General features: G+C 58.3%; 1 protein-coding gene across 1 annotated transcript; it reads left to right on the forward strand.

The window, feature by feature from the left end:
- The first annotated feature begins 5,650 nt into the window (after positions 1 to 5,650).
- VAX2 (ventral anterior homeobox 2) lies at positions 5,651 to 26,855 on the forward strand. Its single transcript, XM_041464617.1, has 3 exons — positions 5,651 to 5,951; positions 12,108 to 12,295; positions 26,367 to 26,855. Exons 1-3 carry the CDS (start codon positions 5,651 to 5,653, stop codon positions 26,853 to 26,855), a joined length of 978 nt encoding a protein of 325 aa, XP_041320551.1.
- The last annotated feature ends 240 nt before the right edge of the window (positions 26,856 to 27,095 follow it).

The following is a 27,095-nucleotide window of genomic DNA, read 5'->3' on the forward strand; positions in this document are numbered from 1 at the left end:
TTTGGGACCTCAGGTTTAGGATTCCAGGAGCAGGATCCCAGGATCAGGACCTCAGGTTTAGGATCCCTGGATCAGGATCCCATGTTTATGATCCCAGTTTTAGGATCCCAGGAGCGGGATCCCAGATTTAGAACCCCAGGTTTGGGATCCCAGGTTTGGGACCTCAGGTTTAGGATTCCAGGAGCGGGATCCCAGGATCAGGACCTCAGGTTTAGGATCCCTGGATCGGTATCCCAGGTTTAGGATCCCAGGTTTGGGATCTCAGGTTTAGGATCCCAGGAACGAGACCCCAGGATCAGGCTCAGGTTTAGGATCCCTGGATCAGGATCCCAGGTTTATGATCCCAGTTTTAGGATCCCAGGAGCGGGATCCCAGGTTTGGGATCCCAGGTTTAGGATCCCAGGATCGGGACCTCAGGTTTAGGATCCCAGTTTTAGGATCCCAGGTTTAGGACCTCAGGATCGAGACCCCAGGTTTAGGATCCCAGGTTTGGGATCTCAGGTTTAGGATCCCAGGAACGAGACCCCAGGATCAGGCTCAGGTTTAGGATCCCTGGATCAGGATCCCAGGTTTATGATCCCAGTTTTAGGATCCCAGGAGCGGGATCCCAGGTTTGGGATCCCAGGTTTAGGATCCCAGGATCGGGACCTCAGGTTTAGGATCCCAGTTTTAGGATCCCAGTTTTAGGACCCCAGGATCGAGACCCCAGGTTTGGGACCCCAGGTTTAGGACCCCAGGTTTAGGATCCCAGGAACGGGACCCCAGGTTTAGGACCCCAGGTTTAGGACCCCAGGTTTAGGATCCCAGGATGGCGGAGGGATCGGGGCTGCCCGGCCCCGCCGCCCGCACCCCGAGCTGTCCCCGCGGCCCCGCGCTCGTTTGGGGTGGGGACAGCCCGGGTGGCAGCGCTGGCCGGGTCCCCCCGGTGCAGGCGGGCTCGGCCACGGGCCTGGTGTCGGGGCAGGGGTTTCCAGGGGGGCTGCGGCACCGGGACCACCTGATTTCGTTTAATTCCCTTTAATTTCGTTTAATTCCTTTTCATCAGAGCAGGCGCGGCGGGGCCGGGCCGGGAGGAGCGCGCCCGCTCTCGGGAGACCTTGGCGGGCTTGGGGACAGCCAGGCCTGGGGCTGGGGTGTCCCCAAGGCCTGGGGGGTGTCCCCAACCCTCCCGCACCGGGGACACCCCGGAATCCCCGGGCGCGGCCGCTCCCGTAACGAAACCGGCGCTGCCCGAGCTGAGCGCGGGCCCGACGGGGCTGGGGACACACGGGGACGTCCCCGAGGGTGGCCCCGGGGCTGGGAACACACGGGGATGTCCCCGAGCGTGGCCCCGGGGCTGCGACCCCTTGACAAAAGGCACCCACGGTCCCGCGGGGACACTGCGGGGTGGGCACACTGCTCGGGTGTCCCTGCACGGTCACACGGCGCCACTCGCACCCAGGTGCGCCCTGCGTAGTCCCTCCGTGTCCCCTCAGTGTCCTTCCGTGTCCCCTCACAGTCCCCCGCGTTTCCATAGTCCCCCAGTGTCCCTTCACGGTCCCCCCGCCGTGTCCTCTCAAGGTCCCTGGTGTCTTCCCACAGTTCCCTTGTCCCCTCAGTGTCCCCTCGTGTCCCTTGACGGTTCCCCCGTGTCCTTTCACCATCCCCCTGTCCCCTCGCAGTCCGCTGTGTCCCCTCACGGTCCCCCGCGTTTTCACAGTCCCTCCGTGTCCCTTCACAGTCCTGTGTCCCCTCACAGTCCCCCCGTGTCCCCTCGCAGTCCCCGGTGTCCCCTCAGTGTCCCCCCGCGTTTCCACAGTCCCTCCGTGTCCCTCGGTGTCCCCTCACAGTCCCCGGTGTCCCCGCAGTATCTCCCAGCAGTATCTCCCCGGGTTTTCACGGGCCCCCTGTGTCCCTCGGTGTCCCCACGCAGTCCCCGGTGTCCCCTCAGTGTCCCCCCGCGTTTTCACACTCCCCCGGTGTCCCCCCGCTGTCCCCACTCCCGCCGAGGCCCCGCACGGTTCCCGGGCTCCGCCGCTCTCTCCCGGCCCGGGCCCGGTTCCTCCGGGGGTCCCTCGGCGGGGTCCCCGCCCGGGGCTGTCCCCGGCGCAGCCGTTCCTTGGCGGAGCCGAGCAGAAGGGTCCCCCCGGTGCCCTCCGAGCCCGGGACTCACCGGCAGCGGTAACGGGGGAAGCCCCGGCTCCGCTCCCGCACCCTCCCCGCAGCCAGGCCCGGGGCCGAGCCGAGCCCACCGAGCCCGGCCTTACCTCCACCTCCGGGGCACCGGGAGAACGGGGGGTGCGGATCCTGCTCTAAAATCGAGGAATTCTGTGGGGTTTTTTCGCCCCCGGAGCGGCGAGAAGCGGGGGATGCGGCGGGGCGGGCCCGGGGATGCTCCGGGAGAGCGCGGCCGCTCCCACCCCGGGCCGGGCTGGGCTGGGCTGGGTGTGCTCGGCACGGCGGCGGCAGCGAGGAGAAGCGGGAATATCGATAATAAAAACACCGATAAATGGAGCTGATGGTGCTAATAGCACTAATAACAGGAATAGGAACGGCACTAATAATAGCAAGGCTAATAGTGACGCTAATACCGCTAATATTAACGCTAATTAAAACAACAACAACAGCGCTAAACCCGACACGAAAACAACAACAAGCATACGATAAAAAATGTGTCCCCTCAGTGTCCCCCCGCGTTTCCACAGTCCCTCCGTGTCCCTCGGTGTCCCCTCACAGTCCCCGGTGTCCCCGCAGTATCTCCCAGCAGTATCTCCCCGCGTTTTCACGGTCCCCCTGTGTCCCTCGGTGTCCCCACGCAGTCCCCGGTGTCCCCTCAGTGTCCCCCCGCGTTTTCACACTCCCCCGGTGTCCCCCCGCTGTCCCCACTCCCGCCGAGGCCCCGCACGGTTCCCGGGCTCCGCCGCTCTCTCCCGGCCCGGGCCCGGTTCCTCCGGGGGTCCCTCGGCGGGGTTCCCGCCCGGGGCTGTCCCCGGGGCAGCCGTTCCTTGGCGGGGCCGAGCAGAAGGGTCCCCCCGGTGCCCTCCGAGCCCGGGACTCACCGGCAGCGGTAACGGGGGAAGCCCCGGCTCCGCTCCCGCACCCTCCCCGCAGCCAGGCCCGGGGCCGAGCCGAGCCCACCGAGCCCGGCCTTACCTCCACCTCCGGGGCACCGGGAGAACGGGGGGTGCGGATCCTGCTCTAAAATCGAGGAATTCTGTGGGGTTTTTTCGCCCCCGGAGCGGCGAGAAGCGGGGGATGCGGCGGGGCGGGCCCGGGGATGCTCCGGGAGAGCGCGGCCGCTCCCACCCCGGGCCGGGCTGGGCTGGGCTGGGTGTGCTCGGCACGGCGGCGGCAGCGAGGAGAAGCGGGAATATCGATAATAAAAACACCGATAAATGGAGCTGATGGTGCTAATAGCACTAATAACAGGAATAGGAACGGCACTAATAATAGCAAGGCTAATAGTGACGCTAATACCGCTAATATTAACGCTAATTAAAACAACAACAACAGCGCTAAACCCGACACGAAAACAACAAGCATACGATAAAAAATGGGGATTTTTTTATTAGGGTTATTTTTATAATATTGTTGTTTTTGAGGAGCGGGGAGCCCGCGGATCTCGCCGCTTCCCCTTCCCGGCAGCTCGCTCCCGGTATTTCCCCCTTTTCCCCGCTTCCTCTTCTCCCGGAGCAAATCCCTTCCCGTTATTGTTCACGTTAATCGTGGGAGTAACGGGAAAAAAAAAAAAAAAAAAAAAAAAAAAAAAAAACAAACCAAAACAAACCAAACAAACTAAAAATAAACAACAGCAGGGAAGGAGCGGGAGCCGTGAGGAGGCGGCGGGGGCTGAGCGGGCACCGGCGGCTTAGCGGGCACCGGGGCGGCTTCTCCGCCGCTCGTTCCGCGGCCTCAGCCGCCGCTCGGGGCCGGGGCTCGGCGAAAGGAGGAATTTTCGTTCCAGCAGCTCCCGGGCGATCGCCGCCCTCCGTCTTCCCGGTGGGACCGGCCCGCAGCCTTTCCCCGCAGCCCCGGGGGCTGAGGCCGCAGGGCGGGCTGGGTTTGGGGTAATTTTCCTGGTTTTCGTTAAAAATCGTTGGTTGGTGGCGCATCCACCAGCGGGCCCGGTGGCGGGGCAGGGCGGAGGCCGGCTGTCCGGCTGTCCGGCTGTCCGGCTGTCCGGCTGTCCGGCTGTCCGACTGTCCGGTTGTTCGGCCCTGCCGCAGCCCCGCGAGTGGAGAACCGGGAACGGGGAGCGGGGAGCCGGGAACCGTTTCCGACCGCCAGCACCGTCCCCGGAGCGGCGGCTCCGTCCCCGCTCGCCCCTCCGGGCCCCGCAGAACCGGGAGTGCGGCCCGGGACCACCGGCCTGGAGCAGGGCCCGTCCCCTGCGCTCTCCGCGCTCGGCCCCTTTCGTTCGCTTTATTTCCTTCCCCTTTTCGCCCTTTTGATTTCTTCCCTTTTACTTTCCTTATCCCTGCAGGTTTAGTTCGCCTTTTAATTCTATTTTTTTTTTCCTTTTGAATTTTATTTTTTTCCTGCTGTTTTCCCCGCGCTGTTCCGGTTATTTCAGGGACGGGCCCAGGCCGCGGCAGGCTCGGACATCCAGCGGCCACTCCAGCCCAAGGCCTTGAACTCCCGGTGCCCGCCAGAGCCCGAACCGGGCACCTCCAGCCTCTACCGAGCTCTACCCGGTGCCCGGGCCGTACCCAGACCCCTGCGGGCCCCCAGCCCGGGCCGGTGCCCGGTACCGGGCCGTGGGTGCGGCGGAGCGCAGGGGCTGTGAAATCTAGGGGTTGCTTTTGCTTAAAACTTAATTTATTTATTTTTAATCCGCCGCCGTTGGAACCGTTCCCATTCCAGGCAGCACCGGGGAGGGGGGCGGCCGCCCCCGGCGAAGCACCGCGGCCGCCGCCGTCGCTTTTTCCGCCCGGTTTTGCCCCGTTGTGGCGACAGCGGTGGAAAGGAGCCCCCCGAGGCTGGGGAGACCCCCGGGACACCCCCGCACGCACCGGGCCCGGCACTCCCAGCTGGAAACCGGGAGCCACCCCTCTCGGTGCCGGTGCCGGTGCCCGGGGGTGGCTGTGCCGGATCAGGGAATTTCGGGGCTCCCCCCTGCCCCATCCGGGACTGCAGTGGGGTAACCCCGGTAGCAGCGGGGACTCTCCCGGTAGCCGCGGGGCAGCGCGGGGAAGCGAGACCGGAGCCCCCCGACCCCCGCCCGGCTCGGGAAGGAGCAGCGCCCGCGGGGACCGGGGGATTTCTTTATTCGTTGCCACCCCTGCCCGGGCTGGGCGGGGGTCCCCAGGGTGAGCCCCCTGAGAAGGAACCGGGAAGCGGAGCCGCCGCCGCTGTCGGAGCCGGGCAGCGGCCGCCGAGGGGCTCTTTGTTTACCAATCGGTGTCACAGAACGGGAGGGCAGGAAATTGCGTCTGTACCGGGCCGTTAATTTAAAACCGGCTCTTTCCTCGCCCCCCGCTCGCCCCCAGCCGCTCCCCGGGCGCGGCGGGGGCTCGGCCGCCCGCTCCCCGCGGCCGCCGGGGGATGCGCAGCGGAGCGCGGCGGCGGGGGAGGGCCGGGCCGGAGGAATAAGGACCCGGCTCTCCCTCCCATCCCCCCCGCCCAGCCTTGCCTCCTCTCTCCCTCTCCCCGTGTCTCTCTCTGCCTCCCGATGTTTGATCCCGCCGCGGCGCCCGCAGGGATGAGCGATGGAGGGGCCGAGCCCGGCGGGAGCCCCGTGCTGCTGGCCGAGCCCGCGGCCACCGGGCGGGCCCGGGAGAAGCTGCCGACCCGGGCGGAGCTGGAGAGCGCCCTGCGCGCCGGCGGCGGCGGCGGCGGAGCCGGCGGCGGCTTCAAGGACATCCCGGGAACGTCGGCGGTCAGCCCCGGCTCCTCCAAGCAGTGCGCCCCGGACACCGAGAGCCCGTCGGGGACCGGCGAGGCGGATTACTGCCGCCGCATCCTGGTGCGAGGTACGGGCACGCTCCCCGCTCCCGCTTCCCCCGCCGGGGCTTCCCGCTCCGGGCACGGGGCATCCCCGGCACCGCTCCCAGCGCATCTCGGGCGCTTCCCGGCCGCGACCTCCGGCCTCCCGGCCCCTCCGCTCCTGCCCCGGCTCCGCTGCGCGCGGCACGGAGCGGGCCCGCTGCCCCAGCCCGGCTCCGCCGGCGGCGGGCTCGGAGCGGGGCCGTGCCCAGCGGGCGGCCGGGAGGGCTCCGGGGGAACGGCGCCGGGGTCACGGAGCCGGCGGAGCCCCGCGGGGGACGCGCGGGCGGCGGCAGAGGGGGGACAGCATCAGCTCGGCGTTGGGAGCGATGTCGCAGGAGAAAAGCGTCACGGAGCGGCGGCGGGCGAGGGGGGGTTTATTTATTTTTTTTTCTTTCCCCTTTATAATATCACCGGCTCGGTCCCGACCGGGGCTCGGCGCTCCCCGGAGCCGCCGCGTCCCGCATCCTTCATCCCGCACCTCGCCCCGCCGCCCGCGCTCAGTCCCCGCCGGCCCGGGACTCGCCGGGACCACTTCTGGCTTGTGGCGAACCCCGAGAAGTTTGGGGCGCCCTGGCGCGGCTGTCGCAGGCGGGCGGGACCCGAGCGCTCCTCGGCTCCGGGATCCCGGGGATGCTCCGCGTCCCCGCCGCTCCTCCCGGAGCCCGGAGCGGCTCGGCGGCCGCTCGGCGATCAGGGCCGAGGCCTCCCGGTGCCCAGCGCAGCGCTCGGGCAGCGCGGCAGGCAGCGGAGCGGCGGCCGTGACCTCCGTCCTCTTTGCCGCGGTGGCGGCGGGGACCGGAGCCGAGTCCGTGTCCCTGTCCCGTCGTTATCCCGGGCTCGGGCATCCCGCAAAAGCGCCCCGCCGCTCACCCGAGCCTCTCTCCCGGTTGTCGCGATAGGCGCCCTTCGCCGACAGCTCGGTTGTCCCAGTCCGAAGCGGGGACAGCGGCCGAGCAGCGGGCAGCGCTCGGCGAGAGCCCCGGGGTCCCGCCCGTGTTGTCCCCGCGTCCCCGGGGGTCGCCGAGCGGGGCTGCCGCCGGTCCCGCCGGGGTCAGGCTGGGGTCAGGCCTCTCCTCGGCCGGTTCCAGCCCCACCGAGACCGCCCCGACCGTGCCGGCACCGGGAGAGGGGCGGGGGTCGGTGCCCAAGGCCGGGGCAGGGTCTGCGCTCCCGCCGACCCCGGGGACCCTCACCGGGAGCGCCCGGTTTCACCATCTTGCCGCAGCCGCCACGGTGCGGACAAAATGGTGGCGGGGAGAAAACACCGCAAATCACCGGGCTTGAGCCGAAATGCAGCGGGGGGAAGGTGGCGGGACCACCGGGGCTGCGGGGACACGGAGCCGCCGGTCCCCACCCGCCCCGGGCGCGGTGCCGCAGCCGGGCAGGGCCGGGGCCGAGCAGCGGCTGGGCCCGAAGCCTCCCGGTGGGTTTTGTGAGAAGCGGGAGGTTAAAATCTTCATTTTTATGTTTTACAATATATTCTTTTAATATTTTGAGTTTCGCCCTCGCTGCTTGCCCCGGGAAAGGGGCCCCGCCAGCCCCGGCCTCGGTGAGGAGCGGCGGCCTCGGAGCTGCCGCCAGCCCCGGTGCAGCCCCGGTGCTCGCCCGCGGTGCTTTCGGTGAAGTCAGAGGGTCCTGATGACCCCCTCACACCGACAGGGTCCTCTCGGGGTCTCGGTCCGCTCGGTGATCCCGCGGTACCGGGGATGGTCCGTGCGGGACGGAGCCTCCCGGTCACGTCCCGGCCGTCCCCGTCTCGTCGGTGGTGACTCTCGGGGATGAACGGGACAAGGAGGAACCTGGGCAGCGCCAGGGCCGGTCCCGCTGTCACCGCGGCCACTGCAGCCGCACGGGGCTGGGGACACATCCCGGGATGCTCTCCCGGGTCACCTCCCGGGGCTGGCCCGGTGCTGGGCCTGGTGGCCACAGAGCCCGTGGAGGGACCCTGGTGGCGTTTGGTGCCACCATGGCCACCCCATGGCACTGGGGGGACATCCTGGGGGCTGGCAGGGGGGGTGTGCACCCCAAAAGGTCCTGGCAGCTATGTTGGTGTGGGGACACAGGTGGGCACGAGGTGTCCTTGTGCCAGTGTGGGGTGTCCCTGTGCCACTGTGGGGTGTCCCTGTGCCACTGTGGGGTGTCCCTGTGCCACTGTGGTGTGTCCCTGTGCCAGGGTGAGGTTTCCCCATGGATTTGGGTGCCCTCTGCTCTTTCAGGGGTTTTCAACCCCAGCCCTGTGCTGGCTCCAGAGCCACCAGGTGTACCCCAGTCCCCAAGAGCAGGACGTGTCACCAGTGAGGCCCAAGGCTCCGGAACCCCCCTGGGCAGGATCTGGGAATTTTTGAGGCCCCAGAAAGGGAAAAGGCTCTCAGGAGGGCATTCCAAAGGCTGGAATGGGGGGATGGCCTGAGCACCCCAAAACCTACACTGGGGAAGGTCAGTAGGGTGGGACAAGGGGTTTGGTGTCCTGTCCCTGTGCCAGGGTGAGGTGTCCCCATGGATTTGGGTGCCCTCTGCTCTTTTAGGGGATTTCAACCCCAGCCCTGTGCTGGCTCCAGAGCCACCAGGTGTACCCCAGTCCCCAAGAGCAGGACGTGTCACCAGTGAGGCCCAAGGCTCCGGAACCCCCCTGGGCAGGATCTGGGAATTTTTGGGGCCCCAGAAAGGGAAAAGGCTCTCAGGAGGGCATTCCAAAGGCTGGAATGGGGGGATGGCCTGAGCACCCCAAAACCTACACTGGGGAAGGTCAGTAGGGTGGGACAAGGGGTTTGGTGTCCCCTGTGCCGAGCTGGCACCGTGGCCGTGCCCTTTTCCCCGCCGTCCCTCCGGAGCTGCTCCAGCTGCCGGGGGAACAACAATAAATAACGCCCGAGCTGGAGCCGAGGCCGCAGCTGCAGCCTCGGATCCGGCGTCCGCAGCATTCCCGGCTGTTGTTGTGCCGTGGCCGTGGCGTGGGCACGGACGTGGGCATGGATGTGGGCACAGGAGCGCGGATGTGGCCTGGGCATCGTCGCCGCCACGGCGCTTCCCACACAAAATGGTTCCTGGCACTGATCCTGCCGGAAAAGCCGCTGATCCGCCTACAGCCCCTTTCCTTCCCGGCAGCTCCGCGCCAGCCCGTGGGGTTTGGGGTGTGGGTCAGGTGCCACCACCCCCTGTGCCACCCTGGGTGTCCCCAAGCCCTCAGGACTCCTTCGGTGCCGCGTTCTGGGATGGCGCCTCGGCCGTGTCCCGCGGCTCCATGGTGGGAATGCGGCTCCAGGATTGGGGTCCCTTTCCCAAATCGGTGTTTGGTCCCCATTCCCATTATCCCAGTGCCGGATCCACCACCCTCATCCCAGCTCCTCTGTCCTCATCCCGGCTCTGCCGATCCTATGGCAGCGCCAGCATTCCAATCCCGATGCCACCATTGCCATCCCACTGCCACCGTTCTGATCCCAGTGCCACCATTCCAATCCCAGTGCCACCATTCCCATCCCAGTGCCACCATTCCCGTCCCAGTACCACCATTCCAATCCCAGTACCACCATTCCAATCCTGGTGCTGCAGTTACCATCTCAGCACCACCATTCCCATCCCAGTGCCACCATTCCCATCCCAGCGCCACCATTCCCATCCCAGCGCCACCATTCCCATCCCAGTGCCACCATTCCAATCCCAGTGCCCCTGTTCTGATCCCAGTGCCACCATTCCCATCCCAGTGCCACCATTCCCATCCCAGTGCCACCATTCCAATCCCAGTGCCCCTGTTCTGATCCCAGTGCCACCATTCCCATCCCAGTGCCACCATTCCAATCCCAGTGCCCCTGTTCTGATCCCAGTGCCACCATTCCCATCCCAGTGCCACCATTCCAATCCCAGTGCCGCCATTCCCATCTCCGCCGTCCCCACCCCATCTCCATCACCCCATTCCCAGCCTTTCCTTGCTGTTTTCCTCCTTCCTACCACAGGAATTTTATAATCCCTTCGTGCCCAACTCGGCCAGAGGGAGGGAGATCCATTGACTTTCAACTAGGATCCCTCCGGAATTGAGATCCCAAAGAATCCCAAAATCAGGGCTTGGAGCGACTTCCTGGCTGGATTTTAACCCTCTGGAAAAGCCCCTGGGAGCTCTGCAGGGAGGACTCACCCAAACCCAGTCGGGATTTAGGATCTGGGAAGATCCCAGCGGGCGATTCCCAAGGCTCATTTTAAATCCTGGGAACTGGGACAGAATTCCTGTCAATTTTTTTGGTGGAGTTTGTCCTTTCCCAGTGGGAAGCCACGGAGGCTCCTCTGGAATGGCCACGAGCCACTTCCCACGGCCAAACCCTCAAACTTTTCTTTCCCTGGATATTCCCAACCTGAAAAAATCCACAGCTGGGAGCAGCTCGGTGCCCACGGCGCTTCCCAAACTTGTCCTTTAATAGGAAACCGCCCCAAAACGGGAGCTGAGCTTTCCAAGGAAATATTCCTCTGGTGAGGATAATTCTGGGGAGATGGGAATTGTAATAGAGGTGAATTTTTCCCAGTATTCCCAAGGAAGGACAGAAACCAAAAATTATATAAAAATTACATTAAAAAAATCTTTAATTCAAATTCTTCTTTGGTATAAATCTGCTGTTTGCTCCTGGCTTTCCAAACTATTATTCCCAGGATTAAACGCTCCATTTTCCCCCAAAAATTTACGGCTTCTATTTATGTCTTTAAAAAAACCCTAATTCATGGAAATTTTTTGCCTTTCCCTGGATATTTATAAATTCCCTTCATATGGGGCCAGAGGGAAGAACCAAGCCATAATTTAGCTCCAGATTGTGGGAATTGCATGGATAATCCACGTCCAGACACTCTTTAATTTAATTTAATTCCGTTTTCCCCCCAATTTTTGGATTTTTTAAACCAATTGCTTCAGTTTTGTTTATTTCCCTGACAGTTCTCCCCATCAAAAATTATGTAAAATTTGCATTTAAAACATCTTTAATTTGAATTCTTCCTTGGCATAAATCTCCTGTTTGCTACTTGGCTTTCCAAATTATTATTCCCAGGATGAAACGCTCTGTTTTCCCAACCCTTAGTAACTGCTATTTTGGATTTTTGGACTGATTCCTTCACTTTTTTTTTTTTTCTAATTAATGGAAATTTTTTGCCTTTCCCTGGCTATTTATACATTCCCTTCATATGGGGCCAGAGGGAAGAACCAAGCCATAATTTAGCTCCAGATTGTGGGAATTGCATGGATAATCCACGTCCAGACAGTCTTTAATTTCATTTATTTTCCATTTCCCCCCCCCCGATTTTTGGACCGATTCCTTCAGTTTTGTTTATTTCCCTGACAGTTCTCCCCATCAAAAATTATGTAAAATTTGCATTTAAAACATCTTTAATTTGAATTCTTCCTTGGCATAAATCTCCTGTTTGCTACTTGGCTTTCCAAATTATTATTCCCAGGATGAAACGCTCTGTTTTCCCAACCCTTAGTAACTGCTATTTTGGATTTTTGGACTGATTCCTTCACTTTTTTTTTTTTTTCTCTGACTGCTCTCCCCATTAAAAATTATATAAAAATTACAGAAAAAATAATCTTTATTTCAAATTCTTCCTTGGCATAAATCTTCTGTTTGCTCCACACGTTCCAAACTATTATTCCCAGGATGTAACGTTCCTTTTTCTCAATGCTTATTAATGGCATTTTTGGATTTTTGATCCAATTTCTTCAGTTTTGTTTTTGTCCCTGATGGCTCTCCCCATCAAAAATTATATAAAAAAATTACAGAAAAAAAATTAATTCAAATTCTTCCTTGACATAAATCTCCTATTTGCTCCATACTTTCCAAAATATTATTCCCAGGATGAAACGCTCCATTTTCCCAACGCTCGCTAACCGCATTTTCGGATTTTTGGACCAATACCTTCAGTTTTGTTTTTGTCCCTGGTGGCTCTCCCCATCAAAAATTATATTAAAAATTACAGAAAAATAAATCTTTCAATCGAATTCTTCCTTGACATAAATCTCCTGTTTGCCCCACGCTTTCCAAAATATTATTCCCAGGATGAAACGCTCCATTTTCCCAACGCTCGCTAACCGCATTTTTTAATTTTTGGACCGATTCCTTCACTTTTTTGGGGTTTTTTCCTGACGGTTTTCCCTGTTTTCTGCACAGATGCCAAAGGGACGATCCGTGAGATCGTGCTGCCCAAGGGGCTGGACCTGGACCGGCCCAAGCGGACGCGGACGTCCTTCACGGCGGAGCAGCTCTACCGCCTGGAGCTGGAATTCCAGCGCTGCCAGTACGTGGTGGGCCGGGAAAGGACGGAGTTAGCGCGGCAGCTCAACCTCTCCGAGACGCAGGTGAGACCCGCGGGGGCTCCTCGGGGTCGGGGACATCGCGGTGGCCGTGTCCCCGAGCCGTCGGATGCGCGGAGTGAGGCGGCGACGGGACGCACGCGGCGTTCCCGGCGATGGTTTTTCGTCATCACGTCCTTGGAATGGTTGGGATACGGTTGGGGACAGCCCTGAGGGGTCTGTGGGGACACCCCCAGCCTGTGGTGTCCACTCCAATGTCCGGCGAAGGGTCAAGGAGAGGTGGGACAGGGATTGGAGCAGCCTGGGATCGGGGAAGGTGGCCCTGGATGAGCTTTGAGGTTGTTTCCAACCCAACCCGTTCCATGATCCTGGGAAAAGCGGGAGGAGAATGGAGCAGGGGGTGACAGTGGTGACCCGAGGTGGGACATGGTGGGGATTGGCGTGGGTGGGGGCTGCTCCCGCTTTTCCTGCATCCCGATCACAGCAATCCAGGAATCAGCCCTGGATCTCTTCTCCATCACCTTCCTTGGATGATGGGAAGGGATTTTCCTGGTTTTCCTGTGCTGGGGAGAGCCGGGAGAATGGATGGGGTGAGCTCTGAGGTTTGTGCTTCTGATGGGGTCGTGATGGTTTTGGCTTAGAAATTTATTATTAAATAGCAATAATAATTAATTAAATAACATTAATAATTGTATTTATGTAATAATAATAATAATATTTGAATAATTATAAATATTCTGCCTCGTCCACCCCGTTCCTGCTGGGTCTGACAATGGTGTAGTTTACTTTGATTTGTACAGGAAATAATTCCAATTTTTCCAACCTTTTTTATGGAACAAACCCACCCCACCCGTGGGCAGCCAGGCCCTGGCTCTGAGGGGTGCCAGGGGATCCCACTGGGATTTTTTGGGAGATCCTACTGCTGGGTGAGGCGAAATCGGCATTCTGGGATTGTTTTGGTGGTGGAATAGGGGGATTTCGGTGAGGAGGAGGATTTGGGGTGGGATTTGGTCGGGAGAAAAGCGGCCTTGTGTTCCCTGTTCCCGAGGTCCCAGTGTCACCTCCATGGAGCCAGGAGGGTCACAGTGGCCTTGACTTTGTCACTCTGTGTGAACGGCTTTGTCCCTCTGGTGAGGGGTCCCTTTTCCCAGTGTCCTTCTTCCCGGTGTCCCTCTTCCTGGAATCCCTCTTCTTGGGGTCCCTCTTCCCGGGATTTCTCTTGCCGAGGTCCCAGTGTCACCTCCATGGAGCCAGGAGGGTCACGGACGGGCTTGGCTGTGTCACACTGCGGGAAAAGCTTTGTCCCCCTGGTGAGGGGTCCCTTTTCCCAGTGTCCTTCTTCCCGGTGTCCCTCTTCTCGGGAACCCTCTTCCTGAGGCTCCTTTTCCTAGGAATTCTCTTCCCGTGGTCCCAGTGTCACCTGCACAGAGCTGGGAGTGACATGGGTAGGCTTGGCTGTGTCACAGCTCTGTCCCCCTGGTAAGGGGTTCCCTTTTCCTGGGATCCCTCTTCCTGGGGTTCCTCTTCCCGGGAATTCTCTTTCCAAGGTCCCAGTGTCACCTCCACGGAGGAGCCAGGAGGGTCACAGGTGGCCTTGGCCGTGTCACTCTGTGGGAACAGTTCTGTCCCCAACACAGGCAGCCGCTGATGGGTCCCTCTTCTTGGGGTCAGTCCCTTTTCCTGGAATCCCTCTTCCCAGGATTCATCTTCCCGGGATTTCTCTTCCTGAGTGTCACCACCGTGGAGCTGGCACTGTCACAGGTGGCCTTGGCCGTGTCACACTGCAGGGACAGCTTTGTCCCCTGGCAGGGTCCCTTCCTCAAGGTCCCTCTTGCCACTGTCCCCGTGTCCCCTCCACGGGGGAGATCCAGGGGAACTGTGCAAAGCGGGAGCAGAAGATTCCAGGGAGCTGGAACTGCACAGCAATTCCCTTTTCCCAGGATTCCTCTTCCTGGGGTCCCGGTGTCACCTCCACAGAGCTGGGAGTGACAGGTGACAAGGGACAAGCTATGTGTCCCCAGCATGGGATCCCTCTTCCCAAATCCCCCTTCCAAAATTCCTCTTCCCAAATCCCAAATCTCCCTTCCCAAATCCCACTTCCCAAATCCCCCTTCCCAGGATCCTTCTTTCCAAATTCCCTGTCCCAAATCCCTTTTCCCAGGATCCCTCTTCCCACATACCTCCTCCCAAATCTCCCTTCCTAAATCCCTCTTCACAAATTTCCCTTTCCCAAATCCCCCTTCCCAAATCCCCCTTCCCAATCCCCCTTTCCAAATCCCCCTTCCCAAATCCCCTTTCCCAAATTCCCCTTCCCAAATTCCCTTTCCCACATCCCCCTTCCCAAATCCCCCTTCCCAAATCCCTCTTCCCAAATTCCCTTTCCCAAATGGCTCTCTCCCTGGTCTCGGCAGTGCCACCCACGGCCAGCGTTTGTCCCCTGGGCACGGAGGATGTTCCCAGCAGGGTGCCAGGGCTGGGAGGTCACAGCCTTTCCTTAGGGATGAAATTCCCATCTTTTCTCTGGAGCCTGGCTGCTGCCTCCGTCCCTGGGTGAGAAAATTCCCACCCTGTGGGCCGGGCGCTGTCGCTTCTCCTCCGCTCTCCCCCTTCCCGCACCCTTTTCCTCCTTCATCCCTGTCTCCTTAAATTCCTTTCCCTGCTTTTCACACCATTTTTCCTTCCCTGCAGCCAATTCCCAGTTTCCAGAACCTTCCTGGCTCCCCGATTTTTCCAAGCCACCCAGAATTCCCCAATTCCTCCTCTTCCTCTCTCCGGCGATGTGTGAGTCTTCTCACACTCAGGTGTCCCCCTTTTCCTCATTCCTGGTTTTTCACGGCCAGGATGTTTTCCTCATGAATTCCAAGAGCTTTAAACCGAGTTTTCCACGCCCCCTTTGGATCTGGAAGGTGCTGATCCCACCTGGATGTGGCCTGGAGAGGGAAAAGTCACTGCCAGCCCCTCCTGTCCCCACCCGGCTCCTCCAAACCGAGATAAATCCGACTTTTGCATCCATCCCAGGATTTTGGCTGCTTCTGGTGATTCATTCCCAGAGCAGCTCCCAGAATTTAGGGAATTTTGGTGATGAATCCCAATCAACAGCATCTCCTGGCTCTTTTTTTTTTTTGGGGGGACTGGGGACAGATCCTTTCCAGCCCCTCCCTGGGCTGGATTTTAATTCCAAGACAAATTCTTGGAATTAAATCTTTAATTCCGAGGAAGCTGCTCCTGACTTTTCCCTGTGGATGTGATGGGAACCCTGAAGGCCACCAGGGCTGGGATTTTTTTTTTTGTGTCTGTGGATGTTTGGGAAGGAAGGGGGAAGGATGATTCATCCCGGCGAGGAGGGAATGTGACGAGATGGGAAGAGACACGGTGCGATCGCAGCTGGAATGCCGCAGCATTCCGGGAGCGGGGCTGGGATCTTGCAGAAATCCTGCTGGAAATAGGGGAAAAAAGGGGGATTTAGGGTCTGGTTTTACTTTCCTGGCAGCTGTTTGGGAGAGTTGGAGGCAGGATGGGTTGGGGAGAGTGGGATTTGGGATTTTTTGGCTCAGAGTCGTGCTCCAGGAGTGGGGGATTGGGCTGGGAGAGAGGGAATTACTGGGAGGAGAGGAGGGATCAGGCAGGGAGAGAGGAATCACCCCAAAAACCCTGGGATCACCCTGGGAATCAGCCAGGAGTGAGGGTGGGATCATCCAGGGAGAGCAGGGATCACCCTGGAGAAAGGGGAATTTCCTGGAAGTGAGGGTGGGATCATCCAGAGAGAGCTGGGATTGCTCAGGGGAGAGGGAAAATCACTCAGGGAAGAGGGGGATCACCCAGGAGTGAGGATGGGATCACCCAGAAATTATGGGAATCACCCAGAAGTGAGGGTGGGATCACCCAAAAATGATGGGAATCACCCAGAAGTGAGGATGGGATCATCCAAGGAAAGCAGGGATCACTCAGGGGAGATGGGAATCACCCAGGAGTAAGGATGGACTCACCCAGAAATTATGGGAATCACCCAGAAGTGAGGGTGGGATCAACGTGAAAGGCTGGGAGGGTGGGCAGGGGCTGGGCTGGAATCCCCAGAAATGGTGGGATCATGCAGAAATTATGGGAATCACCTGGAAGTGAGGGTGGGATCACCAAGAAATGATGAGAATTGCACAGAAATTATGGGAATCACCCAGGAATGAGGATGGGATGACCCAGAAAAGATGGGAATCACCTGGAAGTGAGAGTGGGATTATCCAAGGAAAGCAGGGATCACCCAGGGAAGATGGGAATCATCCAAGGGAGAGGAAGGATCAGCCAGGGAAGAGGGGATCACCCAGAAATAATGGGAATCACCCAGGAGTGAGGATGGAAACACCCAGAAATTATGGGATCACCCCGAAATTATGGGAATCACCTGGATGTGAGGGTGGGATCACCCAGGAGAGTGGGAGGGAATTTCGGAGCCAAAGTTCCTTCCACCCATCCAGGGAATTCCTCTTCCCTCCCGGGATCCACGTCCCCGCTCCGCCTCCCAGTGCTTTACCTAATTAATCCATGGATATTATTAATGTTCAATGAGTTTAATTAATCTGGGGAATGTTTCCATTGGGGAATATTTCCATGGAGATGCCGAGGTGAGCTCTGAGGTCTTTGGGATGAGCTGGAAAGTGGTGGGAACATCCCAAACCCATCCCAAATCCCAACAGCAGCTCATATCCATGGATCCAGCTTTTTTCCGGGAAAACCCCCTGGAATCCCGAAGGGAAAAGTGCCCCTTCCCAGTATCATTATGGGATGGAAAATCCCAGGTGGAGGAGGCAGAAGGGTGACAGCAGAGGGGGTGGAATTCCCATAAATCCGTCGGGGGATGGGATGGGATGGGATGGGATGGGATGGGATGGGATGGGATGGGATGGATGAAGGGATTTGCTCTCAGGGTCTGGAGTTCAATGCCAGGCTCAGGTTCAAGTGATCCCGGTGTTTTCCAGCCCTTCTTAAGGCCAGGACAGGGAGGTGACACTCGGGATGAAGGGCAGTCCCAAATTGTGCCAGGGAAGGTTTAGCTTGGATTTTTGGGAAAATTCCTACATGGAAAGGGTTTCCCAACTGCCCAGGGCAGGGGTGGATCCCAGTTCCTGGGGGGATTTACCAGCCCTGTGGATGTGGCACTTGGGGACGTGCTGGTGGCCTTGGCAGTGCTGGGAGGAGTGGCTGGATTCAGGAGTCTCCAAGGGTTTTTCCAACCTAAATGATCCCATAATTCCATGATTTCTGCCTGCCTGGCTGCTGGCAAATCCATGGGATTCTCCAGGTGTCCCCATGGGCTCCATCCGTGCCTTCTTGGGGACAACTCCTAGGCCGCCCTACAACTCTGGCCCCACATCCCCTGGAGCATCCCGGGATTCCCAACATGGAGCAAAACATCTGGGAAAGCTGAGGAAGGCCGGGAAGGTCTATTTATAGCCCGGCAATTAAGAGGAGGCCGTTAAAAATTAATCACCTCGGCTCGTTAACGGCTCCCGGTCCCCGCAGGGACAGAACAAGGGGACAAGGGCTGGGGCTGCCACAGGTTTTCCTCTCCTGGGAAAAAAAAAGCAGGAAAGATGAGGCTGGGAAGAGCTGGGAGCCCCAAAACCCCGTGATTCCCGTTTCCCTCTGGGCTGGGACACAGAGGAAGTGATGGGATCCACTCCAGGTGGTTTTGGAACCTCCAAAGGACAGGGTTGGGATATTGGGAAGGAATTCCTGGCTGGGAGGGTGGGCAGGGGCTGGGCTGGAATTTCCGGATTTGCTGTGGCTGCCCCTGGATCCCTGGCAGTGCCCAAGGCCAGGCTGGATCCACCTGGGATCGTGGGATGTGTCTCTCCCCTTGGAAGAAACTCTTTAAGGTCCTTCCCAACCCAAACCAGCTGGGAATTCTGGGATTCAGTGGTTCTTTCCTGAGGGGCCTTCATCCCTCCTTCCATCCCTCCCTCCATCCCTTCTGCCGGAGCTTTTTCGGGATGGGATGAACTCTCCCACCCTGTTTTCCTGGAGCACTTCCCTGACTCACTTCCAGGAGGGATCTGGGCTGTTCCAGAGGATCTGGGAGCAGCATCCTGCAGCTGCCAGTTCCTTGGGAATATGTGGCAAGGGGGAACATCAGCCTGGACGATCCCACGTTTAATGGGATCAGGCCACACTGCGATGCTGAAAGCACCTGGAAAGGAGGAAGATCCCAAATCCTGGTACCCACTGGAGATTCCCGGGATTTGGGCACCTCCAGCAGGTGCTGGATCCCATTCCCACATCCCAGCCTGTGTCCGATCACGTTCCTGGAGCAAACCCAGCTCACGTGGCCCCGCTAATCCCGGCCCCTCCTGGCAGCGGGGACGTGGGGGGACAATAAAGCCGGGCCTAAGTGGGGACATCGCGGTGGCAGGGCCAGGCTGGCACAGCCCCCGGAGATTCCCGAATTCCGGCATCAGGATCCCAAAACCATCTGGGAAGATAAATTCTGGATTTTTGGGGAGTGTTACTAAAAAGGGGAGCGGGAAATTGGGGTGTGCGGTGGGATAGAGGAGTTGGATATTTGGAATTCCAAAATATGCAGGTGCTTCCAGAATTCTCCAAGCACGGAGTGAAATGATTGATGGGAAAAAAAATTTGGAATAATTAACTAAGATTTGTATAATTAAGGATTTAAAATACTCTCCCCCCAAAAAATAAAATCCTGGGATTTCAGAATTTCTGATGGAAAGCTTTGATTCCTGATGAAGCTGAACTGGGTGTTCCCAGAGCAATCCCAACATCCTCCAAGTGGATGTAATTGAAATGTTTTCCTGAAAAAATGATGGCATTTGGGTTTGGTGATGGTTTTCCTGAGTTTTGGAGCTGATCCCGATGCTGGGGCTGGAATTCCCACCCACAAGTCCCATCCAGATCCCCAGGATTTCATGGGTGGTGTCCCCACCCATCCCAGAACTTCCCAAAACCCCAAAAATGGGGGAATTCCCCTCCAGTTTTGCCAGTGCCTCCAAATTTTCCATTTCCAAAGGGCACCAGAGCACACCCAAGGTTCCCTGGCTGCATAGCCGGGAATATCCGGAATTTTGGATCAGGAGCTGGATGCTGGCTGGAATTTTGGATCGGCGGTGGGAAAGGGGCTGTGCTGGGAATGGGCTCCCGGATGAGGGTCAGGGACAATTTCCACCGCGCTGGTGGCTGGAAGCACAATTCCCAAAGGCCGTGGCGGAGGGTTTGGAATGGTTGGCGCAGCGGGATGAGCTGGAATGGCAGCGGAGGGATGAATCCATCCACTCGGAACAGGGCAGCAGGGTCACGGAGCCGCCATTGTGAAACCCGCGGGTTCGGGCAGCGATCCTGATGGATTACACAACACCAGGATCTGGGATCCGAGCCCCAGTGGGGCCGGAGAGAGGAGAACGAGGAGGGAAAAGGAGGAAAAGGAGGAGGAGAGGGAGGAGGAAGGCGGCGCAGGATGATGGCGGAGCGCAGGCTCCCAGTGAACGTCAGCTGCCGGTGGTCAGGAGCTAATCCCGGCCAATTCCCGCTCGGCAGCCAGGAATAGCGCGGGATGGAGGAGCCGGGGGCCACACGTGTGCCAGGAGCGCGTGACGGAGCCGGGGTCAGCGCCGGGGCAGGGCCGCCCAAAACAAACACCGCTAAAAACCCCAAACACGGCCCCGGCCCTGGAGCCGCACAGCGGGGTCGGGATTGTCCTGTTGGGTGGATGAACACTGGGAGAACGCGCTGTGGGTTTTTTTGGGAATGTAGGAGTGCCGGATTGTGTGGTGTTGGTATTCCCTAGATCTGCCTGGGCGGGGATGGGGTTTGGGATCCCAGTCAGGAGCGATTCCCACCACGGCTCAGGTTTTTTGGGAATGTGGGAGTGCCAGAGTGTACGGTGTTGGTGTTCCCAGGATCTGCCTGGGCAGGGTTGGGAGTTTGGGATTCCAGTCAGGAGCGATTCCCACCATGGCTCAGCCCCAACGCAGCGGGAAGCAGTCGATGAGGATGGAAAACGGGAGCCATAATGAGAGGAGGAAAATTTTGGTTCCATCCATGCGGTGATTTGGGATGCTGGGATGGATGGATGGATGGATGGATGGACGGATGGACAATGGATGGGGTCAGCGCCGGGGCAGGGCCGCCCAAAACAAACACCGCTAAAAACCCCAAACACGGCCCCGGCCCTGGAGCCGCACAGCGGGGTCGGGATTGTCCTGTTGGGTGGATGAACACTGGGAGAACGCGCTGTGGGGTTTTTTGGGAATGTGGGAGTGCCAGAGTGTACGGTGTTGGTGTTCCCAGGATCTGCCTGGGCAGGGTTGGGAGTTTGGGATTCCAGTCAGGAGCGATTCCCACCATGGCTCAGCCCCAACGCAGCGGGAAGCAGTCGATGAGGATGGAAAACGGGAGCCGTAATGAGAGGAGGAAAATTCCAGTTCCATACATGTAGTGCTTTGGGATGGATGGATGGATGGATGGATGGATGGATGATGGATGGATGGATGGATGGATGGATGGACGGACGGATGGATGGATGGGTGGATGATGGATGGATGGATGATGGATGGGTGGATGAATGGATAACGGATGGGGTCAGGGCCAGGGCAGGGCTCCCCAAAAAGAAACACCGTTAAAAATCCCAAAACATATCCCCAGCTCCAGAGTCCTGGAGCTGGATGAGGATTCCCATTGGGCAGATAAGTGCAGGGAGAACAAGGAGTTCTGGCATTTTTTGGGGATGTGGGACTGCTGGAGTGTGTTGGTATTCCTAGGATCTGGGTGGGTAGGGATGGGGGGTTTGGGATCCCACCAGAATGGGGCAATTCCCAACACAATGGGAAGCAGTGGATGAGGATGGAAAATGGGAGCCGTGATGAAAGGAGGGCACTTCCCAGTCCTTTCCATGTGGTATTTCGGAATGCCGGGATGGGTGAATGGATGGATGGATGATGGATGGATGGATGGATGGATGGATGGATGGATGGATGGATGGATGGATGGGCAGTTACTGGACCGAAAACCCACACAAATCCCTGGATGGCTGATATCCATGGAATGATGAGCTCCCACCCTTTGCCTTCCCAGATAAGAGGTTTCCGTCTGAATTCCCTTCTTGGGAATAATTCCTTTTGTGGCTCAGAGGCGTCTGAGGAAGGGCGGGGATGGGAACAGCAGCCCCACATCTCTGGAGAAGGAATCCCGGGATATGGCACCCTCCAAGGTCATGGCACAGGATTCCAGGGATCCAACCCCTCATGGGCTCCATCCCGGGGATTCCAGGGATCCAACCCCCTGTGGGCTCCATCCCAGGGATTCCAGGGATCCAACCCCTCATGGGCTCCACCAAAGGGGTTCCAGAGATCCAACCCCTCATGGGCTCCATCCCGGGGATTCCAGGGATCCAACCCCCGTGGGCTCCACCCCGGGGATTCCAGGGATCCAACCCCCTATGGGCTCCATCCCAGGGATTCCAGGGATCCAACCCCTTAAATTATATTTTAAAAATAAAATGAAATAAAATAAAATAAAATAAAATAAAATAAAATAAAATAAAATTAGAATATAACTTATAAAATAAAAATTTTAAAATATAATATAATAAAATATAAAATAAAATATAAAATACGAAGTATAAAATATGATGAAAGCAAATTGGCTCAGGGAGAAGGAATAGAATGGAATAAAAGATGGGAAAATAAAATGGAAAAGAACAAAGCAAAATAAAATAGAGTAGGAGAAAACAAAATAAAATGACGTAGAAGAGAATTCTAAAACTTTAATGGAAGACAATAATAAATAATAAAATTAAATTAATAAAATTAAATTAATAATAAAATAATAAAATTAAATTAATAAAATAATAAAATAATTAAAATTAAATTAATAATGAAAGAATAAAATTAAATTAACTTCAATTAAAATAAATTATAAACATTCAATTTTAAAAATTAAAATAAAACTATAAAATTATAAAACTATAAAATTATAAAATTATAGAATAAAGGGAAAAACATCAAAATCACAATATACAAATATATGATCTAAAAGAAATTGTAATGTATTATATAAAGTATATAATACCTTATTATTAAATTAAATACGTTATATACTATATATGTACATGTGTATTATGTATTATATATTAGATAGTTATATTTTATAGTTGTATATTAATAATACCTATTACTATACTTACAAATTAATATAAAATATCTCAAAGATAGAATATTTAATATACAGCAGAAAATAAAAAAATAAAAATATAAAGATGTCATTCAATATAATACAGAAAACATAAAGATATAATTAAATATAATACAAAACAATAATTATATATTTATATACAATAAAATAGTGTGGGTGTATATAATTTTTATATATTTAATTTCTCATTATTATTATATTTCACAAATAGAAATATTACATTATTTTTATTTATTTTAACATAAATATTAAATTATTAATATCCAATCTTTTACACAATTTGGTAGCTCCCCTTTCCCAGTTTTTTGGGGTCTCTGCGCCATGATTCCTTTTTCCCATATTCCCATTTCCTTGGTGGGTTGGGAAAGCTAGGAACGTTCACCTGGAGAAGGGAAAATTCCAGGGAATGCTCAGAGTCCCTGGAGGGGCTCCAGGAGAGCTGCAGAGGGACTGGGGACAAGGCCTGCAGGGACAGCACACAGGGAATGGCTCCCACTGGCAAAGGGCAGATTGGGCTGGGATCTTGGCAAGGAATTCCTGGCTGGGAGGGTGGGCAGGGGCTGGGCTGGAATTCCCAGAGCAGCTGCGGCTGCCCCTGGATCCCTGGCAGTGCCCAAGGCCAGGTTGGACATTGGGGTTGGATCCACCTGGGGCAGTGGGATTTTGGAGCAGACCCTGGTTTGGGGCTCAGGGGTCGGTGGTGCCAAACCTGATCCATGGGCTTGTCGTGCCCATCCTCAGGGATTAAATCCCACTGATGGTTTTTCCCGAATTCCTGCTCCTCCTGAATTGCTGGATGGGGAATATTTGGAGTGAGAGTTCTGGGAATGTCCATCCTGTCCGGTTTCACACCGGATCTTCGTTAAGGTGGCACTAATTAGATGGGCATTGGGGCTGCCTGGGTCCTCTTTGGCCCCACCACTGCAGGTTTGGGATCTGCCATTCCCAGGATTCAGCTGCTCCAGGGGATGGGACAATTCCGTGTCAGGGGACATGCCTGGCGACGTGGGACTGTGCCCAAAACCATCCCAGTGGTCAGCATGGGGTGACCAGTGGGGTCACTGGGATGGGAACACTGCTCTGGGGACCCAGCTGTGTTCCCAAAGCCATCCCAGTGGTCAGCACAGAGTGACCAACGGGGTCAGTGGGACAGGGACACCTCTCTGGGGACCCAGCTGTGTTCCCAAAGCCATCCCAGTGGTCAGCAGGGAGTGACCAGTGGGGTCAGTGGCACGGTGACACCGCTCTGGGGTCAGTGGCACGGTGACACCGCTCTGGGCTCAGTGGGACAGGGACACCGCTCTGGGCTCAGTGGGACAGGGACACCACTCTGGGCTCAGTGGCGCGGTGACACCGCTCTGGGCTCAGTGGGACAGGGACACCACTCTGGGGTCAGTGGCACGGTGACACCGCTCTGGGCTCAGTGGGACAGGGACACCACTCTGGGCTCAGTGGCGCGGTGACACCGCTCTGGGCTCAGTGGGACAGGGACACCACTCTGGGGTCAGTGGCACGGTGACACCGCTCTGGGCTCAGTGACACGGTGACACCATCCCAGAGCCCCCGGCTGTGCCCGGTGGCAGTGAGTGCCTCGATGTCCCCGTGCGGGTGTCGCGGATGTCCCCGAGGGGAGGCGCGGCCCGGCAGTGCCCGGCGGTGGCGGGAGGCGATGTCCCCGCGGTGTCCCCGGTGTCCCCCGGTTCCCGCAGCTCCCCCGCGGCCCCCACTGGGGCTCCTTTGTGCCGTGTCACCGCGGGCCCGGCGTGTCCCCAGCGAGCCGCCGGTGACACCGGGAGGAGCCCCGCGGCTCGGGGTCCCTCCCGCTCTAACCCGAGTGTCTTCCCACCCGTGTCCTTCCCTCACCCCCGTGTCCGTCTGTCCGTCCCTCCCGCCTCTCTCTGTCTCTCTCTCTGCCTCTCCTGCCCCTCTGCTCTGCCAGGGAGGGAGGGAAGGAGGGCGGGAGCTCCCGAGGGGGCGTTTAGGGGGGTCTGCGGTGGGCAGGGGCGGGTTTGGGGTGCGGGGATCCCGCGGGGCTCAGCCTGGATTCCCCGCTGACCTCGGCCAGGGGTGCGGGTGTCCCCAGCTGGGTCTGTACCCAGCAATCCAGGGCCACCAGAAGCCACCGTGTCCCCTCACGTGTCACCCTGCCCCCCCCGCCAGGGAAGGGGACAGAATTTGGGGTTGAGGAGAATCCAGCCGGTCCCGTAGCTCAGCATTCCCGGGAAAAGCAGCGCAGGGAGAGCCGAGCACGGCGTGGGGGAGCTCAGCCACGAGCTCTGGGCTCCTTCCCCAGGCTCCCGTCCCCAAGGTCCCATCCATGGGGTCCCATCCCTGAGATCCCGTCCCTGGGCTCCTGTCCCGAGTCCCATCTCTGGGATCCCATTCCTGGGGTCCCATTGCAGGGGCAGGAAGCTGGAATCCTTGGGGTCCCAACCCAGGGATCCCATTCCTGAGGTCCCATCCCTGAGATCCCATCCCCGGCCTCCTGTCCTGAGTCCCATCCCTGGGATCCCGTTCCTGGGGTCCTGTTCTAGGGACAGCAGCCTGGGGTCCTTGGGGTCCCATCCCTGGAATCCCATCCCTGAGATCCCATCCCTGGGCTCCTGTCCCAAGTGCCATCCCTGGAGTCCCATTCCTGCAGGCCCATCTCTGGGTTCCTGTCCCCAGCTCCATTCCTGGGGTGCCATTCCAAGGACAGGACTCTGGTGTCCTTGGGGTCCCACCCCTGGAATCCCATCCCTGGGGTTCCATGCCTGAAATCCCATCCCTGGGATTCTGTCCCACATCCCGTTCCTGGGGTCCCATCCCTGGGAACCCATCCCCAGGCTCCCATCCCTGGAATCCTATTCCTGCACTCTTGTCCCAAGTCCCATCCCTGCGATCCCATTCCTGGAGTGCCATCCATGGGTTCCCAACCCTGGGCTCCTGTCCCCAGCTCCGTTCCAGGGGTCTCATTCCAGGAACAGGAGACTGGGATCCTTGGGGTCCCATCCCTGGGGTCCCATCCGTGGGGACCCATCCCCAGGCTCCCAACCCTGGGATCCCTTTCCTGAGGTCCGATCCCTGGGCTCCTGTCCCAAGTCCCATCCCTGGGATCCCATTCCTAGGGTCCCATTCCAGGGACAGGAACCTGGGATCCCATTCCTGAGGTGCCATCCTTGGGTTCCCATCCCTGGGTTCCTGTCCCTAGTCCCATTCCTGGGGTCCCATTCCTGGGGTGCCATCCACGGGGACCCATCCCCAGGCTCCCAACCCTGGGATGTCATTCCTGGGGTCCCATTCCTGGGGTCCCATTCCTGGGATCCCATTATTGGGATTCCATTCCTGAGGTCCCATCTCAGGGACCACATCCCTGGGATCCCATTCCTGGGGTGCCATTCCTGAGGTTCCATCCTTGGGGTTCCATCCCTGGGATCCGAACCCTGGGTTCCTGTCCCAACTCCCATTCCTGCGATTCCATTCCTGAGGTTCCATCCCTGGGATCCCAGCTCTGTGTTCCTGTCCCAAGTCCCATCCCTGGGGTGCCATCCTTGGGGTTCCATCCCTGGGATCCCATTCCTGGGGTTCCATCCTTAGGGTTCCATCCCTGGGGTCCCAACCCCGGGTTCCTGTCCCAAGTCGCATTCCTGGGGTGCCATCCCTGGTCTCCAGTCCCGAGTCCCATCCCGGTGCTCTCATTCCCCGCAGGCTCTGGCCCCTCTCCCCGCCGGCCCCGCAGGAATTCTCCCTTTCCCTGGGAGCGGCCGCATCCCGGGAGGGCGGATCTCGCTTGGCCGTTTATTCTAATCCATCTCTCTCTCTCTCTCGTACCTCTCGCTCTCTCCTGGCTCTCGCCTCTCTCTCCCCGGCCCCCCCGCGCTCTCTTTCCGTCCGTGCCCTCCTGTCCCCCCTCCCGCCCACCCCAAACCCCCCTCCCCAGGTCAAGGTGTGGTTCCAGAACCGCCGCACGAAGCAGAAGAAGGACCAGAGCAGGGACTCTGAGAAACGCTCCTCCGGCACCTCCGAGTCCTTCGCCACCTGCAACATCCTGCGGCTGCTGGAGCAAGGCCGCCTGCTGTCCGTGCCGGCCCCCCCGAGCCTCCTGTCCCCCCCGTGCAGCGCCGTCCCCGCCGCCAGCCCCGCGGCCAGCCTGGCCTCGCCGGGCCGCGCCTCCCCGGGGCTCGGCGGCGGCAGCAGCCCGCCGGCCCCGCCGCCCTTCGGCCTGCCCGTCGCGTCCCTCGCCGCTTCCTCTTCATCCTCCTCATCCTCGCCGTCGTCGCCGCGGCTGCCGCTGTGTTTCGGGGGCCCGCTGCTGGGCAGCCTGCACGATCTGCCCGGTTCTTACCCGCCGGGAGCGTCCGCGTTCGAGCCTTACACGCGGCTGGAGAGGAAGGACAATTCTATACCCAGCAAGAAGCCGAGCCCTTAAAACAAACCCCCTAAAAAAACCCCCCCCCCCCCAAAAAAAAAAAACAGTGTCAAAAAGCGTCACCTCCCCCCCGCCACCCCAAGCCCAGATCGTCCCCTCCACCTGGGAATTCCCGCTGGGAATGTGCGCCCCCGGGAATGGCAGCTCCCCCCTGGCCGGTGGTGGCGCGGGTGTCACCAGGGTTGAGCTGGTGACACTCCGGGGTGTCGCTGTCACCGGCGCTGCCCCAAAGCCCCGCTC

This window comes from Pyrgilauda ruficollis, unplaced genomic scaffold (genome assembly GCF_017590135.1).
Source record: "Pyrgilauda ruficollis isolate IOZ18807 unplaced genomic scaffold, ASM1759013v1 scaffold181, whole genome shotgun sequence".
NCBI classification, from domain to species: Eukaryota; Metazoa; Chordata; class Aves; order Passeriformes; family Passeridae; genus Pyrgilauda; species Pyrgilauda ruficollis.

Coding starts and splice junctions, on each gene's coding strand:
- VAX2 (XM_041464617.1), top strand. CDS start 5,651: ATGTTTGATCCCGCCGCGGCGCCCGCAGGGATGAGCGATGGAGGGGCC. Junction 5,952..12,107: donor CCGCCGCATCCTGGTGCGAG/GTACGGGCACGC, acceptor TTTTCTGCACAG/ATGCCAAAGGGACGATCCGT. Junction 12,296..26,366: donor TCAACCTCTCCGAGACGCAG/GTGAGACCCGCG, acceptor CCCCCTCCCCAG/GTCAAGGTGTGGTTCCAGAA.